Source organism: Prionailurus viverrinus, chromosome A3 (genome assembly GCF_022837055.1).
Source record: "Prionailurus viverrinus isolate Anna chromosome A3, UM_Priviv_1.0, whole genome shotgun sequence".
Classification (NCBI taxonomy): Eukaryota; Metazoa; Chordata; class Mammalia; order Carnivora; family Felidae; genus Prionailurus; species Prionailurus viverrinus.
The window spans coordinates 120,615,345-120,635,555 of record NC_062563.1 but is presented as its reverse complement, the minus strand read 5'-3'; the positions used below and the strand labels follow the sequence as shown (position 1 = coordinate 120,635,555).

Genomic DNA, 20,211 nt, shown 5'->3' with positions numbered 1-20,211 from the left:
ACATTCACCTACAACATTACAGCAGGCAAGCAGGCGTGTAATGTATAAAAAACAATGGCTCAGGTCATGATCTCATGGTTTCGTGGGCTCAAGCCCCACATGAGCTCCATCCAGGCTGGCAGCCCAGAGCCTGCTTTGGATTCTCTGTGTCCCTCTCTCTCTCTGCCCCTCCCCCCACTCATGCTGTTTCTGTCTCTCTCAAAACAAATAAATAAAGAAAAAAGTTGGCATTTTCTGATTAGCTTATCTCTCATTCTCTGCAATCAGAACAGAAAATGTTTATACACTTCCTGGGTGGCAGCCACTAGAGTCTGTTCTGGTCATTCACAATATCTAGATCATTCTAGGTTAGTGCAAAATTTAATAAAACCATTTGATCTCATCTATTCCTACTGTCATCATATAAATTCAGACACATGATGGAAACAGAGTAACTTATAGCCTCTCTATTTAGGAAGTGTACTCAGTTCTTTTTCTCCCTCAGTAGTTTACAAACGGTGTTCCTAATTCTATTTTAAAATTAAAAAACGGGGGGTGCCTGAGTGGCTCAGTCGATTAACTGTCCAACTTTGGCTCAGGTCATGATCTCACGGTTTGAGCCCCGAGTCAGGCTGTGTGCCAACAGCTCACAGCCTGGAGCCTGCTTCAGATTTTATGTCTCCGTCTCTCTCTGCCTTTGTCCCCACTCGTGCTCTGTTTGTCTGTCTCTCTCTCTCTCTCAAAAATAAACATAAAAAAAAATTAAAAACCAAACAGCAAAAACAACCCTTCATTGTCATAAAGGATAACTTATGTTGAACTAATTTTTCTTCATCTAATACCATACAAAACATACACTGAAGGCAAGTCCTTACTTTACGTCCCACCAACCTTATTTACATAATTTCCCATACTGGAATTCTTCCAATACATTTGACCCTTGGGATTATAGGAGTGTAATAATACAGGAGTAGTAAACATGTTGTGGATTATCTAACAAGGTTTAGGAAAATACTTGCCTTTTCCTGTGGAAAAAAGCATCTTATACTTCTTAAAATCCTCCAAAGTATTTATAAAAACACAAGTGCTATTTTGTATTTTTATACAAAATAAAATATTGTATTTATTATCCAGGCAGACAGCAATTAATGTTATTGAATTTCTGAAACTCTTAATAAAAAAGCACTTTTGCTTTAAATACTTTAGGATCTACATAATTTTTAAAATTATATAGATAATACATGATTACGATCTTTACCATTTAATTCACACATAAAGCTAAACTCCCTTGACCATCACTCAGTCTTGTCCCTAATCTTCAGAGATAACTACAGACATCAATTTATTTTTCTATATTGAGCTTTTTTTTTACATTGACATTATGAGTATATTTCTACTAAAAATATAATATTGTTTTGCAGATATGTATTTATTTTTTATCAATGGCATCATGCTCTACATGTTGTAATATAACTTCAGTGATTCAACATTATACTGTGGTGATGCTTCCATGTCTATATATATAAAACAACCATATTACCAACATTTAATCTTGCATAATTGTCCAGCATATAGATATGCCATCATTTACATAAGGAATTCCCTAACTGATACATATTAGGCTACTTGCAAGTTTTTGCTATTACAAACTTTAACACAAATATTTGTGTGTGTGTGTGTGTGTGTGTGTGTAATTGATATGTGTACTTATTTGTATTTTTCTAACCTAAGTTCCAAAATGTTCAAATGCTTAGTCATGGGATATGTGCTCTTAAAATTTTTTTTTTTTAATTTTTTTTTTTTCAACGTTTATTTATTTTTGGGACAGAGAGAGACAGAGCATGAACGGGGGAGGGGCAGAGAGAGAGGAAGACACAGAATCAGAAACAGGCTCCAGGCTCTGAGCCATCAGCCCAGAGCCCGACGCGGGGCTCGAACTCACGGACCGCGAGATCGTGACCTGGCTGAAGTCGGACGCTTAACCGACTGCGCCACCCAGGCGCCCCTGTGCTCTTAAAATTTTAATAGACAGGGGCGCCTGGATGGCTCAGTCAGTTAAGCATCCAACTCTACTGTGGCTCAGGTCATGACCTCATGGCTGCACTGTCAGTGAGGAGCCTGCTTGGGATTCTCTCTCTCCTTCTCTCTCTGCCACTCTCCTGCTCATGCTCTATGTTTCTCTTTCTCAAAATAAAGAAATAAACTTTAAAAATAAAATAAAATTTTAACAGACATCACAAAATTTCTTTCTACAATAATTTATATTCCACTGTCAAACTGCCATTAGACATTTTTCTACATACCTGCCAATGCCTGATATTACAAATTAAGTTCTTGTGTATACCAATCTGAGGATAAAAGTAGTCTGTTAAGGTTCCATTAATTACTAGTGAGTTTGTATTTATAGATCATTTTGCATTTAAAAAATTGAAAGCTAGGTCTTTGAACAGCCCAACAAAATAGATGGATGGCTAAGTAGCACTGGGAAAAAAGATACATGATTAACGAACAACACTAAGGAACAAAAAGGACACATAAAAGAATGCTACACACAACTTTAAACAATTTTCTTTAAAGATTTTATCTATACCCAACATGGGGCTCAAATTTACAATCCCAAGATCAAGAGTCGCATGCTCTACTGACTGAGCCAGCCAACTGCCCCACAGATAAATACGTATTTTTAAAAATCAAGTGAGGGGACCCTGGCTAGCTCAGTGGACTGCTTGAGCCTCTGACTTTCGATTTTGGCTCAGGTCATGATCTCACAGGGATTCTCTCTCTCCGCCCCTTCCCCTGCTCAAGTGCAGGCACCCACATGCTCTTTATTGCTCTCAAATTAAGCAAACTTAAAAAATAATGAAAAATAAAAATAATATCAAGTAAAATGGACCATTTTTTAAGAGAAATTTCCAAAAAAAACCCTTTTTCTAAAATTAGTTCAAAAAGCAGGAATCAAATGAGACCACTAAAAATAGATGAAACTGAAATGCTAGAACAATTTTAAAAGGTGAGATTTAAAAAATTTCCAAGAAAAAGATAATTTCTACAATTGTTTTCCAAAAATCTAGAAAAATATAGAGAGCTACCCAACTTATTTTATTATATTAGAACCATCCTGAGTCCAAAACTGTACAAGAAAACAACAAAAATCTTAAAAAAGAAAATTCTATAACGTATTCAAAAACAGGTAACAACATGTAGAGTTTACTCCAGAAAGCTAAGTATATGTTAACATTAGAAAATCTAGCCATGGAATTCTGTGTTTTAATAGATTTAAAGAGAAAAGCTACCTGATCATCTCAATAAATGATGAAGAAAACAAACCTAAAAAATTCAACACCTATTCATAATTTAAAACAAACAGGGGCTCCTGGGTGACTCAGTCAGTTGAGTGTCTCAGGTCATGATCTCACCTTCGTTGGGCTCTGTGCTGACAGCTCAGAGCCTAGAGCCTGCTTCAGATTCTGTGTCTCCTTCTCTCTCTGCCTCTTCCCCACTCACACTGTCTCTCTCAAAAATTAACATTAAAACAAACAAACATGCACACAAACAAAAGCTTCTCAGGAAGTTAGGAACATATGAAGAGCTTTTTTTTTTTTTAATTTAAATGTTTATTTATTTGAGAGAGATCCAGGGAGGGGCAGGAAGAGAGAAGGAGAGGGAGAGAATCCCAAGTAGGCTCTGCACCGTCAGCACAGAGCCCAATGAGGGACTCAATCTCACAAACTGTGAGACCATGACCTGAGCCAAAATCAAGAGTCAGACACTCAACCACTGAACCTGCCAGTGCCCCACAAATGAAGAGCTTTTTAAAGTGATAAAAAGACTATCTACCACAAACCTACAACACAGAGGTACATATATTACTAAATCCAGATTGGGAAACTACATGAAATTTTTCCTTAAAAGGACCTAATGTCCTTTCAAGAAATTGTCAATGACTTCCAGAATCATGCATTTTTAATCAAGAACATAATACTTCTGTTAAACACAGACTAGCATGATTACCTGTTTTAGTGCCTTCTTGCTGTGCTTCTGTGATGGAGAAATGACTTTACCTGCTGGAATGGTAGGTGATGGGCAGCCTGACTGGGGAGAGGATGGTTGTGACAGTCTAGACGATACTAGTTGGGGGGAAATGACAATAAAAAAGGTGGTTATCAGAGTTGCTATCAAGCACCATTCCTTCCCCAATCATATGCTGCTACCTGTATTAAGAACTGTGACCAAACACTTTTGGGAAGGATCTTCTTTTTGGAGTTCTACTGCAACAGCCTCCCTTTTCAGTTTATTTCCTCAGAAAGCTCTAATGAAGGATGATACGACGGGGAAGGGATGGGTGTTAGTATTCACTACTTTTCATTTTTTTATTTTTCAATAGATTGATTGAAGCAGGAAGAATATAAACCATGAGTCATCAAATTAGATAAAACTGAGAAAAGATTCTAGAGCCTGTTGTACAGTATGTGTGTCTTACGGTAAATCTGATGACAACATGATACAGTGGAAGGGCCCTGGGCTGACAGAAAGGGTCCAGTTTTCCCTATTTTAAAATGAAGGCAATAAGGCCATTCCACCTCAAAAACTCTAGAACAGCTTTAATTCTTATATTCCTTCATCTCTTAAATCAATAGTTTCAGGCCCACCAGTCAGTGTGAGAGGGTTGTAGGATACCTCTAATGGCAGCAATGGACGTTTGCACAGGGTATAACCCCTCTCTACTCATCACTACTTGTTTTATACCCCATCAGAGCTGAGCCAAACATCAGTCTTATGTGAATGAGGGTTTCCCCTTCAAGAGCCTGTCCTCTTCTAATAAATAGCAATTACAGTTTTAGGTTCCGTAAAGTTCAGCAGTGCATGCGGCTCATGGCGAGAGATAACGAAATTGCTGATTCAGACCCTTTAATAATAAAATAATAATTGCTGCTGCTGGTGATGACTCTGGAATAGTGTTGACAGAGTGCGTGCTTACTGACACCTTCTCCTTTCCATGGCAGCTGGACTATAAAGGCCTGGATAGCAAAATGGCATCCCATTTAGCTATGGCTAAAGAGCTTTAAGATACCATATAAAGTATGTTGGTAGGTAGCTACCTGATATAAAAGTGCAGAAGCATGACTCATTGGAATACACAAGTTTTGGAAAATAGCATTTCCATGGATTCTCAGATGTCCTAACAAAGGAATACACAATAGATAACATTTCAAGAGGACAAGAGCAGATAATACTAAGAAGGTGACTTGTCAGACTTGGTTATTGGCTTTGCGTTCCACCCTTATGACAGGGTTTATATATGGGAAAGAACTGACATACAGTAAGTGTGATGCTTAAAAAAGCTCACTGTAATCTATCATACAAGAATAAAATTGGGTAGTTCTTGAGATAACTGAGCGGCAAAAAGAAACCACATCCTCAGTCTACTTATGTGGACCAATTTTAAAAAATAACAGCTTTACTGAGATAAAGCCCCATACTGGTTAGCTGTCACCCATTTCCCCTAACTATGCCTCTAATCCCAGGAGGTCAGTAATCTACTTTCTGTCCCTATGCACTTGCCTATTCTAGACATTCCATATAAATGGAATCAAACAATATGTGCTCTTTCATGACTGTTTTTTTCACTTAGCATGTTTTGAAGTTTCATCCATGTCAGAGCATGGATCAATACTTCCCTTTTATCACCAAATAATATGCCATTGTACGCACACACTGCATTTTGTTTATTCATTAGCTGATGATCACTTGGGTCATTTATGTCTTTGGCCATTCTGAACGATGATGTGAAGAACACTCATCAGCACAATTTCATGTTGGACAGATGTTTTCAATTCTCCTGGGTTCATATCTTAAAGTGGAGTTGCTGGGTCTTACAGCAAGTCTATGGTTAACTTTTGAGGAACTGTCAAAATGTTTTCCAAAACGGCTATACCATTTTTATAATTCCACAGGAATGTATGAGGGTTCTAATGCTTGTCAACACTTGTTATTGCCTATCTTTTTCATTTGAACCGATGTTTTTAAAGGGACATAATGAAAATAAAGTTAAACACTATTAATATTTGACTATGCTCACTTTCTCGTCAATGGTTTGCAGAAATCTGAAAATACGCATTTCCTTACCTACCTCAAATACTGCCTAAAAATAAACAGAAAACAAAATAATTCCCTTAGAGAATATAAGAATTCCACTTAGCAGCCTGAAAAAGGAACAACAAAAGCTATCCGTATTACCACGGCAAAGTGTTTGGACTGTTCCCCCTTAAGGCAAAAGCCCTTTCTAACAAATGAAACCATAAACACGTCTCAAAGCCAGCCAAAATAAATCACGAAAACTTCAGGACCCACCAAGTAAGGAGTATCTCCCAGATTTGACTTATGCCAAGTACTGGTCTCATAACGTCTATGAAACTGTCCTAACTTTCATATATTTAAGGCTCAGAACTACAAACAACAAACAAGATTTAAACACATGCTGAGAAACTTCCCTCTCAGATTGCATTTTAGTGGCTACACTGTCTTCACACACAAGTTTATTAATAAGAACCAAAAGTAAGTATCTTGTGTGTATCTAATAGTGTGCTAGGTTCATGTGAACAGGATTTCACCGAACTACTCTTTAAGGTGGGTCCAAGTCCGCTTTCTATTCCCACCCAAACTCCTCCAATTCTCCCCTCAGAGATAACTAAGTAGTGTATTTGGGTTGGCATCCTTGCTGACCTTTTTCTACACAAAGAAAAAATATGAAAAGATTTTTAAGGACATATATTTATGCAAAAATTTAAATGTACACATTCTTCTGTATATTGTGAGATTAGCTAAATTTTACATATCAGGAAATGTAATGAGTTTGCCAAAAGACTCAGACAGTAAGGGGCATAGCTAAGATCCAAACTGAGCATAGTTTCATTTTTTTATTTTTATTTTTATTTTGAGAGAGAGAAGAAAGTGTGTGTGTGCACAAGCTGGGGAGGGGCAGAGAGAGAGAATCCCAGTGTGTCAGCACAAAGTCCAGTGTGGGGCTCGAACCCACAAACTGTGAGACCATGACATGAGCTGAAACCAAGGGACGCTTCACAGACTGAGCCACCTAGGCGCCCTGCAAACTAGTATTGTTTTCAGAATGAGTGGGTATTTGTTGTGAGCTGAATGGTGGCCACCAAAAAGCTATGTCCTAATCCCCAGAATCTGTGAATGTCACATTATTTGGAAAAAGAGTCTTGGCAGATGGAATTAAGTTAAGGATCTTGAGATGAGATCATCCTGGATTATCTCAGTGTCCTAAATCCAATGACACAGAGGACAGACAGAAAAGAAGGCGATGTGAAGACAGGCAGAGATTGGAGTGATGTGGCCACAAGGCAAGTAAGTCAGCAACTAGTAGAAGCTAAAAAAAATACAAAAAACAGAGTTCTCCCCTAGAGCCTCTGTAGGGAGTGCGGCCCTGCTGATACCTGATTTCAGACTTCAGTTCTCCAGAACTGTGAGAAAATAAATGTTTCAAGGCACCTAGTTTGCGCTAATTTGTTATAGCAATCTCATAAAAGTAACAGTATGTAAAATGATTTTAAAGTGTCATTGTCAATCCATAGATGTTTATATATTTGAGATGTTTAAATCAAAAACAATCATTGCAAATTTGGCACTCAGATTGTCCCCTTTTGAGTTAGTGTGAGAGCCTGTAAGTTGTAAACCATCTTTAGGACATGGCCTCAGCAGTAACCAACTGCTTCTCCTTTCTATCTAACAAGAAACAGTCCGAGGCAACCTTGCATTTTTTTTCCCCCAACTTGGATCAGCCACTTCTCCAAGGACCACTGATATCTTTCAAATAGGAAATGGTATTAAAAGACCATGTGCTGCACCGAAGGAGGTAATCACTTGCTACAGGGTTACCACTGGTTCTAGGACTTTAACGATTAGAACAAGAAAGGTCTTTTTTTTTTTTTAATTTTTTTAATGTTTGCTTATTTTTGATAGAGAGAGACAGAGTACAAGTGGAGGAGGGGCAGAGAGAGAGGGAGACAGAGAATCTGAAGCAGGCTCCAGGCTCTGAGCTGGCAGCACAAAGCCCACAGGGCTTAAACTCAGGAGCCATGAGATCATGACCTGAGCCGAAGTTGGGCACTTAACCAACTGAGCCGCCCAAGCGCCCCGAAAGTCTTTTTTTTTTTAGAAGGAGAAAAATTCATGCACAGATAACAAATTTTAATTTTATATTACAGGACTGTCACTTAACTTTTCTGATTTTATACTTCTATCACTTCCCTTCTTCCCTGATAACCCTGGTTCCTAATAACATTACTGTAATTATTGTTTTTCTAATATACATCTAGTTGCAAAGAAACTGTACCAATATAATTACTGAAAACAAGACTACTCAAATATGGTTTAAGATGTCTTTGTGTCTGGACTCCTACACCCAAGATAGATCCCAAACAACTTACATATGTCATTATGCCAGAAATTTGACATACACTTCAGTTTGCTTTGTTTCATATTTCTAGAAAGTACACTTTAAAAACTTGTTTTAATTATGTAAAGCAATAAAACAAGTTACTTCCATATAAGCCTAGCTCCCTCCCCTATTACTTTATTACTTCTCTTTCCTTTTAAGAAATGGTTTGTATTAACTATCCTTCCATTTTTGTTTGCTTGTATTTTTGTTTTGGCGAAAACATAGTGTATATATTTTAATACTTTTACTCTTTTTTTTCTAAGCAAAAAAAAATCTGCACTGTAAGCTGTTCAAAATCTTGATTTTTTTTTAACTTAACTAATATATCCTGTGGAACATTCTAGAAGAGAATACAGAGATCTTCCACATTCCTTTTTTAATAGCTACACCGAATTCCACTGTACAGATGTACCATAATATCTTCAACCAGACTTTGGTGAGTATGTCCGTTCTTTCTTGTCTTTTGCTCTTATTACTACAATGTCTTAATCAGTGGTTCTTTAAGGTATTGTACCAAGAAAAACACCATCAGTAGCAAAAAATCTGTTGTAAATGCAAATTACTAGATCCCAGTGTAGATCTACTGAATCAGAAACTTGGAAGGTAGGGCCCAGGAATCTGTGTCATAATAAAATCTATGTGATTGAGAAGCATTAGTCTTAAGCTATGCTATTTTGTATTGTCGACAGTGTCTGAGGATTGATTCTCAGAGGTGGGTTTGCTAAGTCAACGGATAAAAATATATGCTTCCAGAAACAACACTTTAAAAAGTTTTATTACTCTCAGGTTTTCAAAGGAGCTCACCGTGTTTTCTCTTTTTAGTACTTGGTTTCATGTTTTACATTGTATCTCTCGTTTGTTTGAAATTTATCATGGAGTATGATGTGAAAAATGAATCCATTTTCGTCGTTTTGGAAAATACAGCTCTAAATTCCCTTCTCTGTCAGACTTTATCTCCACGGATTCTTTTGTCAGATTCATAATTGGATGTGTCATCTACACACAGAAGCAGCTTTCCCCTTTTTTTGTTGCTCACTGTTCCAACGGCTTTCTCTTGCTTACTTGTGTTGGAATATAAGAACTGAGATACTGGGCACCTTGTTCTTGACTTGTTCTAACCTAAGGGCAAGCCACTGGTGTTTCCCCATTTAAGATGCTGGTTTTTTTGACTAAGTTATTATGTTAAAATAGTATCCACCAATTCTCAATATTATTGAGTACTGAATTTACACAAAGGCCTTTTCAGCAAGTACAGAGGTAAGATTTTCCATATTAGCTGTATTAATATGATAAAGTATAATGGATTTCCCAGTAATGAATCATACTTACAACCTAAAACCCCATTTTTTAAGGATATATAATTTTTTTTAAGTTTATTTATTTACTTTGAGAGACAGCATGTGCACACAGCCAGCGTGTGTGTGCAGGATTTGAACCCACACATCATGAGACCACAACCCGAGCCAAAACCAAGAGTCAACGCTTAACTGACTGAGCCACGCTGGTGCCCCAGGATATGTAATTTTTTTAACATATGGCTGGATTTTGTATGTTAACCTTTAAGATCTTCCCTCAACGTTCACAAGACAGCTTTGTACTTTGTGGAAAGTTTTAAAATTTTACTTCGAAAAAGAATCTGGACGACCTTTTTTCCTGCACTGGAATAGTTTTAAAAACACTGGGATTGTTTGATCTTTAAACATAGTCTGTGAACAATGAATTTCTGTTTAAGTATGTGTTCTTTTGAAGGGGAGCTCTTCTATATCCCTCTTTGCATGAAACTTTATTGTTTAGATTTTCTATCTCTACTGGGTTCAATTTTTATGCATCCTGTTTTCCTACAAAATCATCTGACTTCATCTGAGTTCTTAAAGCTTGTGAAAAAGTCTTGTGGTTTAAAATTTTTGTTTTGGTATTTACTTCAATCTGAATTTGTATATGTATATCTTTTCTCTTTTTAAAGGTCAGTGAAGCTGGTCTCTTTTATTCATTTATTTTGAAACTGTTTCTATCATTGTCCCCCTCTCAAATTCAGTAATTTCCATTTTAATTCTTTTGTTCAGCTTTTTATTGCTTTACTTTGTTCTTTTTTTTTTTTCTAGCTTTCCTGGTTGTATGTATATCATTTTTATTTATTGATAAGAGGTATTCAATGCCCTGATTTGTTTCCTGGTAACTACTTTGGCTGTAACTCACCCAGATGGCCCTACATTAACTGATTTCTGAATGTTAAACCAGCCTTGTACACTCAGGATAAATCCTATCTGGTGGTGATGTATAATTCCTTTTATAAATCATTGGATTCAATTTGCTAAATATTCTGTTGACGATTTTTGCATCCATGTTCATTAGAGACATTGGTCTGTAGTTTTCTTCTCATGTCTAGTTTTGGTATTAGTGTAATGCTGGACTCACAGAATGAGTTAGGAAGTATTCCCCCTCCCTCTATCCTCTGCAAGAGATCATACAGAATTGGTAGAATTTCTTCTTTAAATGTTTGGTAGAATTCATTAGGGAATCAAAGTGAGCCTGGTCTTTTTTGTTCTGGAAGGTAAGTAATTACTGACTCAATTTCTTTAACAGGCACAGGCCTGTTCAGACAGTCTATTTCTTCTTGTGGGAGTTTTGACAGATTGTGTCTTTCAAGGAACTGATCGATTTCATCTAGGTTATCAAATCTGTGGGCACAAAACTGTTCAGAGTAAAAACAAGAAAAACTGTTCATAGTATTCCTTTATTATCCTTTTAAGTCCATGGGATCTTTAATGATGGCCTCTCATGTCTGATATTCATAATTAGCTTTCTTAGCTTTATTGATCTTTTCAAAGAATCAGCTCTTGGTTTCATTGATTCTTTTCTACTAATATTCTGCTTTCAATTTCATTGATTTCTATCTCTAATTCTTAGTATTTCTTTTCTTCTGCTTAGATTTAATTTACGTTTTATTTGCTCTTCTTTTTCTGCACTCTTAGAGGCACAGATTACTAATTTGAGATCTTTCTTCTTTCTTTTCTAAACTAAATTTCCCTCTAAACCCCGCTTTCTTCACTGCATACCATGACTTTTGATACATTGTGTTTTCATTCTCATTCAGTTAAAAACATTAAAAAATTTCTCTTTTCTTCTTTGACCCATGTGTTATTCAAAAATGTGTTGTTTCTGTTTCTTTTCTTTATTCTTAAAAGTTTTTGTATTTATTTAAGTAATCTCTATATCCCACTGGGGCTCAAACTCACAACCCTGAGGATCAAGAGTTGCATGCTCCTCCAACTGGGCCAGCCAGGTGTCCCTCTATTACTGACTCTTAGTTTAATTTCACTGCTGTCTGAGAGCAGACATTATATCATTCCCATTCCTTTACATCTGTTAAGACGTGTTTTATGGACCAGAAGAAACTATCTTCGTGTCAGTGGGAGAGTCAATCTTCTTAGGGATGTACGGGATGATATTAAAATTAAGAAACTGTATTCATCAAAATAAAGTTTTCAGAAAATAAAAAAGGCCACAAAGGAGAAGTTACTTATAAGATATACATTCAATTAGGTAATATATGAAGAACTAAGGAAAAGATGACCCATGAAAAATTGAAAACACTGGAAAAGGCATTGCACAAAGGAGGCCATCCAAATGATTACTAATGAAAAGGAGTCCAATTCTGTTGGCCATGATGAAAATAGAATTTAAAACCATAAGGGACACTATTACACAGTAACCAAAGTCTAAAATGTAAAAGACTGACCATTGCTGAGCATGTGAAATATTAGTTGAACTCTCATACATTACTGGTATGGCTATAAATTGGTACAAGCACTTTGGAAAACTCTCTGGTAATACACACTACACTTAACTCTGCTCCCAAGTATATACCAAAAGAAATGGGGGGGGGGAGACATACACAAAAGCATTCACAATAAAGTTAATAAAATAGGCAAAAACTAGAAATAACCTGATGTTCATCAATGGTAGAATCAATAAATAAATTGAGGTACTGGGAAATATTTATAAAATAGAATACTCTTCAGTTTTAAGAATCTGATGAATAGGGGCACCTGAGTGGCTAAGTCGGTTAAGCGTCTGACTCGATATCAGCTCAGATCATCTCACAGTTCATGAGATCGAGCTCCATGTTGGGCTCTGTGCTGATAGCAAGGAGCCTGCTTGGGATTCTCTCTCTCCCTCTCTCTCTCTCTCTGTCCCTACTCCCCCCCCCAAAATAAGTAAACATGAAAGAGAAAAAAATTTTAATGAAAGTATTTTATTTTATTTTATTTTTTTAAATTTTTTTTTCAACGATTATTTATTTTTGGGACAGAGAGAGACAGAGCATGAACGGGGGAGGGGCAGAGAGAGAGGGAGACACAGAATCGGAAACAGGCTCCAGGCTCCGAGCCATCAGCCCAGAGCCCAACGCGGGGCTCGAACTCCCGGACCACGAGATCGTGACCTGGCTGAAGTCGGACGCTTAACCGACTGCGCCACCCAGGCGCCCCAATGAAAATATTTTAAAATAAAAAAAAATTTTTTAAGGAATATGAATAAGATACACAAGAATTTGGATGAAATCTTACAAGAGCACAGAGAGGGCCACTGGGGTGCTGACGCTATTTTGTTCTTTGATCTGGATACTGGTTCATGGTGCTGTCCCATTTGTGAAAATTCAACAAGCTGTACACTTACAATATCTGCACTTTTTTGGATATATACAATCAAAAATTTTAAAACAGGTAAAACTAATCTATATTGACACAAGGGGCAGGAGTTTTTGCGCAGTGGCTAGAGATGGCATAATGTCTCTGCAGTGCTAGTGAAGGATCATTATAGTTAATTATTTACTTATGAAGGTGCAGTTATTTTCCACTCTCATTTCAAAACAAGGGCTTGTTAAAGAAATACAGCATCCCCAACAGTTTCTAAGGTTGACAAATCATTTAAACCACTGCTGTTTAAATGTGGTCCAGCTAAACCATTGCCATTCAAATACAGGTCTGCTACAAGAGAAATAACAGTGAGAATACGCATTTAGACACTTTCATAGAAATCTGACACTGACACTGCTGGGCCATTTTTTATGTATTTTACGTAGGTATCAGTGCACAAAGGATAGAGGAGGGGGAGAGAATGGTCCTTTGTGATGAAAAGTTTGAGAATAAACCAGCTAGCTGAGGAGGGGAGGATGCAGGGTAGGGAGTGTACAGGAAGGGCTTGGGAATAGCGCCCACAGTCACAAAATAAGGAACCAAGATTTCCTAGGGCTATATCCTACAAGATGAACATATTAAGAATAAGACACTGGAGCGCCTGGGTGGCGCAGTCGGTTAAGTGTCTGACTTCAGCCAGGTCACGATCTCGCGGTCTGGGAGTTCGAGCCCCGCGTCAGGCTCTGGGCTGATGGCTCAGAGCCTGGAGCCTGTTTCCGATTCTGTGTCTCCCTCTCTCTCTGCCCCTCCCCCGTTCATGCTCTGTCTCTCTCTGTCCCAAAAATAAATAAACGTTGAAAAAAAAATTAAAAACAAAAAAAGAATAAGACACTGTTTGAAAAATAAACATTAAGGCTGCATTTTAACTTCATCAAGCCCCTGCTTATAATCTTTTTTAAAAAACGAATTACATTTATTTCTTGGTAGATAGTATGTGTGCTTGCATATACGATTTTTCAGTGCACAAATTCACGTGAAAGACACATATTTCTTTAGTTCTCAAACCAACACCAAGCAGTGGGAAAGCAAACCTCTGTTATGTTTTTTGCCTTCTCTCCATTCCAACGTTTTCCGGGTTTCATAGATCCCTACTGATTAAGTGCTGGGACACCAGCGTGTTGGCCCAAAGGTCCCACAAGGCCTGAGACATGTTTATAATCCTAATCCTACAAAGTGGCATTTAGAGAAAAATAATCCCTCACACTTCTGTACTACCAGTTATACTTTTAACTTCAAATAAAACCAACTAATGTCACCAATTAATCTCATCCTGAATTAAGGAAATCTACTCAAAACAAATGATTTTCAACAGTAAAATGGAAATAAATTCTTTTAACCTATATACCAGTGAACAGAAATGAATTGAACTAACGTAAATGTAAAGGCCGCTTTTAGGAAACGGACTTGAGCAATGAATGCAGAGCAAGGCAACCCCTTGGCTGAATACAGACATCAGGCAACCCATCTCCAAACATCCACAGGCAGTAACTGACCAAGGGGTACTTACAACCAGGCACAGTTACCAAAAAAGGGAAAATTCCATACATCCCCATACCTCCTCACCTTCCCCCCTTTAAAAATAGCCCCCAACCACTGCCTCAAGTCAGACAGCCTCTCCTCTAGGGTCCTGCCTGCTGCTCCCTTGCAGTGTGTTCAATAAACTCCTATCGCCTAGGTTCTGCCTCAGGTGAATTCTTTCAATGCCTATTGCCCCACATTTGGAGGACCCCATCCAATAGGAAGAGACATCACAATAAACACTAGTAAGTAGAAAAAACAAATCAAAGCTAGTATATTTAACTAACTGCGATTTAAATAAAAACTTGAAAGAAAAAAATAATAAAACAGAAAAAGTGGCACCTGGGGGGCTCAGTTGGTTAAGTGTCCAACTCTTTCTTGTCTTCAGATCAAGTCTCACGGTTCGTGGGATTGACCCGCAACTGGGCTCTGGCACTGTCAGCAAGGAGCTTGGGATTCTCTCTCCCCTCTCGCTCTCTGCCCCTCTCTCTTGCTCACATGTATGTTCATGCATGTGCACGCACTCTCTTTCTCTCGTTCAAAAACAAACTTTATTAAAAACAGAAATAAAAAAATTTTTTAAAAAGCTAGTATATTAACTCAGATCTTAAATGGACAAAAGAATGAGACCAACAGCAAATGGACTATAAACAAAAATTTCGTTCCTCTTGGTATGTGGCTACAAACATTTGAAAGAGTCAGCAGGGTTGTTATTCTCTGATCCAGAATACCACATTTCTTAATCCTCCTAGTAAATTACTTTATGGGGCGCGCTGGTTGCTCAATCAGTTAAGCGTCGGGCTTCAGCTCAGGTCATGATCTTGTTTCGCAGGTTGGAACACTGCATCAGGCTCTCTGTTGTCAGCACAGAACCCTCTTCTGATCCTGTCCCCCTCTCTCTGCCCCTCCCTGCTTGTACTCTCTCTCAAAAGTAACATTAAAAAACATTACTTTAGGGGCACCTGGGTGGCTCAGTCGGTTAGGCGGCCGACTTCAGCTCAGGCCATGATCTCGCAGTCTGTGAGTTCGAGCCCCGCGTCGGGCTCTGTGCTGACAGCTCAGAGCCTGGAGCCTGTTTCAGATTCTGTGTCTCCCTCTCTCTGACCCTCCCTGTTCACGCTCTGTCTCTGCCTGTCTCAAAAATAAATAAAAACGTTAAAAAATTAAAAAAAAAACATTACTTTATGCACACCAATACCCTATAAATAATGGAGACTAGCACTAAATATTAACTCTGATCCCTACTTCTTTCCCGTACTTTCTTTCCACAAATCCCCTTTTCCACCCCAAACTTTACTTCATCATATGGCTTCCTGAAAACACTATACACATGCTGCTACTTTCTTGCCTTTATATATGTTTTTTTTTTTCATAATATATCCTGTATTCCTCAGAGGTTATACCCCCAATGGAAGTAAGTATATTATTCTCGGGGTGCCTGGGTGGCTCAGCAGGTTAAGCATCCGACTCTTGGTTTCAGCTTAAGTCATGATCTCATGGTTTGTGACTCTGAGCCCCTGCAGGGACTCAGAGCCCCTGCAGGCTCTGCAGCTTGGGATTCTCTCTCTTCCTCTCTCTCTCTCTGACCCTCTCCTGCTCATGCTCTCTCTCTCTCTCTCTCTCTGTCTCAAAATAGACATTAAAAAAATTATCCTATAGCTTACATAAGCCATAGTAACCCAGGTAAAGTTAACTATTCCCTTCTCTAATGCTGCCATAACATGACACATATAAACACTTGTTACTTATTAAACTAATTTGCTAATTGCTTCTTTTTCTATCCTTCTAGCTACGGATAGGGCCCACCCCTTATTCAAATTGGTTTCCCAAATACCTGGCAAATAATACATATGTACTGGAGAATGAATGAGTGTGGCAAGCATTTTAAATAGAGATAATTCTGGGGCGCCTGGGTGGCTCAGTCGGTTGAGCGTCCGACTTCAGCCAGGTCACGATCTCGCGGTCCGTGAGTTCGAGCCCCGCGTCGGGCTCTGTGCTGATGGCTCAGAGCCTGGAGCCTGTTTCAGATTCTGTGTCTCCCTCTTTCTCTGACCCTCCCCTGTTCATGCTCTCTCTCTCTGTCTCAAAAAATAAATAAACGTTAAAAAAAATTTAAAAAAAAAAAATAAAAATAAATAAATAAATAGAGATAATTCTTTCGTTTTATAAATCAACTAATGGCCTAAAGAATACTTCCCAAGTATATCCTGACCTATTGGTACTCCAATGTGGACTGCTCAACAGCTTAAAAGCACTCGTATTTAGAGAACATATTCAGTATCTGATTAGAAACAAAAATGTTTGCTTTCATATAAACACATAGATACAATATTAACAAATTCTGATAAAAAGATCAGCAGTTACTTACTATTTGATTTTTAAAACCCAGCAAACTAGTAGAGAAATGAGTTTTTAAGCTTAAGATTGTTTTCAGAAAACTATTTAAAATAAATTTCAGAACTTGAGGCTCATTAAAGCCAGTTTTACATAGTTTACTCAAGTAGTTTCAGATTGTTGGATAACTGGTACTACCCACTGAGTACGTGTTCAGAAAGTACTACTTTTCAGATATATTACACCACTGAGAATTTTCCATTTCAATGGATGATTATACTGAACAAGATCAAAAGGATACAGACTATCCATGCTAGATGCCTCTGAATTAGAGGCCTTAGCAAATAGACCCTGACTACTTTCTTTTTTCCTGAAGATATTTGATGGGCCCCTCTGAAGCATCAGAAATACTATCAGAGAGGCGCCTGGGTGGCTCAGTCATTAATCATCCGACTTCAGTTCAGGTCATGATCTCATGGTTCATGGGTTCGAGCCCCGTGTCAGGCTCCGTGCTGACAGCTCAGAGCCTGGAGCCTGCTTTGGATTCTGTGTTTCCTTCTCTCTCTGCCCCTCCCCCACTTATGCTCTGTCTCTGTCTGTCAAAAATAAATACATGACAAAAAAAAATTTTTTTTTTTAAGAAATACTATCAGAAATAATGAAGCAGTAACATTACAAGTGAAGCTTAGCTTCCTACAATTGAAGGATTAACAGCTGAAATACTGATAACAACTGAAGTATCCAAACTGTTTTAATTTTCATCAACAGTAATCCTTCTCTTAAGGGAGAGTTCTTTTTTCACAATAGTTTTCTTTTGAGTAGTTTCATTTCTAGAAGTTAACAAACTTTTAGTTTTTTATGTACCCTCTTCCTACTCCAAGTGCAGTCTCCTTCAAACTTGGCAGGGTGTGGCTACAACTAATATTCGAACAATCCCCTAATCAAAGATGGAGAGGATATCTGGGTACCCTACCTATCCAAGTCCTAACAGTGGAGCCATCCTTAATATATGACAGCTAAAACCTCTGACTCAGCCACCAACCACACCAGAGAAGAAAGAGAACATCTCTCTCAAAGCTCTCTCTCTCCACATAAGTTAACTTTGCCCAAAGGAGTTTTTCTCCACAGTGTACTAATTTTTAAAGGAGACATTTCTATAAATAATCATCCTCATTTAGTAAACTTACATGTATAAATGATGTTATAGGGCAGGCAGGTCTTTGGTATTTTAAATAACTCCAAACATAGTATTTGTCAAATTTCTGATTTAAAATACCTCTGCATAAGTGATAAAATTAACATTAGATCATGCCCCTGGGAAGAATTTGTAATTCCTTGTAAGTCAAAAGGTATATCTTACATAATTAATTTTTCTTTTAAGACATTTTAAAAGCAGGCCAAAATTTAACAAAACTTTTTTCTATCAGAAGATAAAAATAATACTTCTATATTTGCTTCATGCTGCAATATTTGTATTTTATTTGGGGGAAAAGACAGAGACTTCACTTAGCTATGATCCTATAAAAAAAAAAAGCAACAAAAAAGTTGACTCTAATCATTTTTTTCTAGATTTACTCCGCCTTACCTTGGCATGGAATCCCATAAAGCTCTTCTCTGAACATGGTTTCCTGTCTGACAATTAGGAACCAAAGCTATGAACTTCTAAGTTCTTCCACTTTACATGGAAATCAATAAACTAGTTTTAATATTGGACTGAATTTCAAAGTTCTGTTCTCTGTGCCTATTTGGCTGAAAGGTATACCTATTATCAAGAAAGGTTCTATCGATTTTCAACTAGAAGTACCAGTTCTGCTGTCAGAGCTCTTTATTTTTGTACATAAAAGGAAGTGGGTTTTGATACTATCTCAATGTTCTTCCTGTCTTACAATGCATTTGAAATAAAATGATGTCAGATTGAGAGTAACAGCCCTAAATAAGAAAACAGAATAGGCACAATTACTTTGCTTTCCCTTTATTAATAACTGTAACTGATTTAAAACTGCTCTGCTGCATGTTGCTACTAGCACTGCTAACTACAAGTTTTCCACTTTCATTTGCACTGGACTACAAAAACATTCCCGGATTATATAATATACACCTAAAAATTTACCTATCTAAGCCATATGCCATATGTACGACCCATGAATGAGAGAAGCACTTTCTATGAGAAATGAAATCATTCTTCGTTACTGGTAGCTCAGCAAAGAGTAAACATGAATTCTACATGACATCATGCGCCCCTCTTATCTTTATCTTCCAAACACCATTTAGCCCATTCTACTCTTAGTTTACTGAACTTCCTATAATGAGAAAAGAGCTTTACAGAACATCTCATCTTAACGTAAACTGAGGATAAATACTCAATAATGTGATAATTTCTAGAAAAGCAATGAATACAAAGGCAGTTCAATAACAATTTATTTAGATCACAATTCTGAATTTGCTACTACTTCCCTGTTAAATATCTTCTATTACTATGCCAAGTATAGCACAAGGTTATGCTATTTTAGATCTATTAACCTATTAACAACGGGATTCTATCGCTATTTCTTTAACGTTTATTTATTTTTGAGACAGAGAGAGACAGAGCATGAACGGGGGAGGGTCAGAGAGAGGGAGACACAGAATCTGAAACAGGCTCCAGGCTCTGAGCTGTCAGCACAGGGCCCGACGCGGGGCTCGAACTCAGACCGCGAAATCGTGACCTGAGCCGAAGTCGTTCGCTCAACTGACTGAGCCACCCAGGCGCCCCTCCTCTTAATTTCTTAGAGATAGGCTTTACCAAACATGTAACAGCCCCTACTCACAACAGCTACTGCTGCATATGTGGCTATTGAAAAGGAGAGACCTCCAAGACCATGATTTTCTTCCCAAATTCACTAGTCTGACCAACGTTGTTACTGATTTCTGTTTCCAGCCATATCTAGAAATTATGAATCTTGCTAACTGCTTCTCTTGCTTAATGACTTGGCTTGGTTCCTAATCTTAGAACAACAATTTCCAAACTTAAAAGTTTAAACTGGGGACAAGCAGGAGATATAGACCCCTTACCACTTTTGGCTACACCCTCCCAAAAAAAGATCCTTAGTGGAATCTAAGGAATGTAAAGCCATGGACCACACCTCCTTTCACTACTGACAGGGTGTGTGTATACACACACACACACACACACACACACACACAAGAATAATTACCACAGGTACTAGCTTTATTTGACTTTAT

At 37.8% G+C, this 20,211-nt stretch overlaps 1 protein-coding gene across 3 annotated transcripts in view; it reads right to left on the bottom strand.

The window, feature by feature from the left end:
• ASXL2 (ASXL transcriptional regulator 2) overlaps nt 1–20,211 on the bottom strand; it is a 134,590-nt gene that overhangs the window by 33,174 nt on the left and 81,205 nt on the right. For all 3 annotated transcript variants that reach the window (XM_047853823.1, XM_047853822.1, XM_047853824.1), the window contains one exon: nt 3,991–4,106. In XM_047853823.1, coding sequence (XP_047709779.1) covers nt 3,991–4,106 — 116 coding nt within the window. The remainder of the gene's footprint in view (nt 1–3,990; nt 4,107–20,211) is intronic.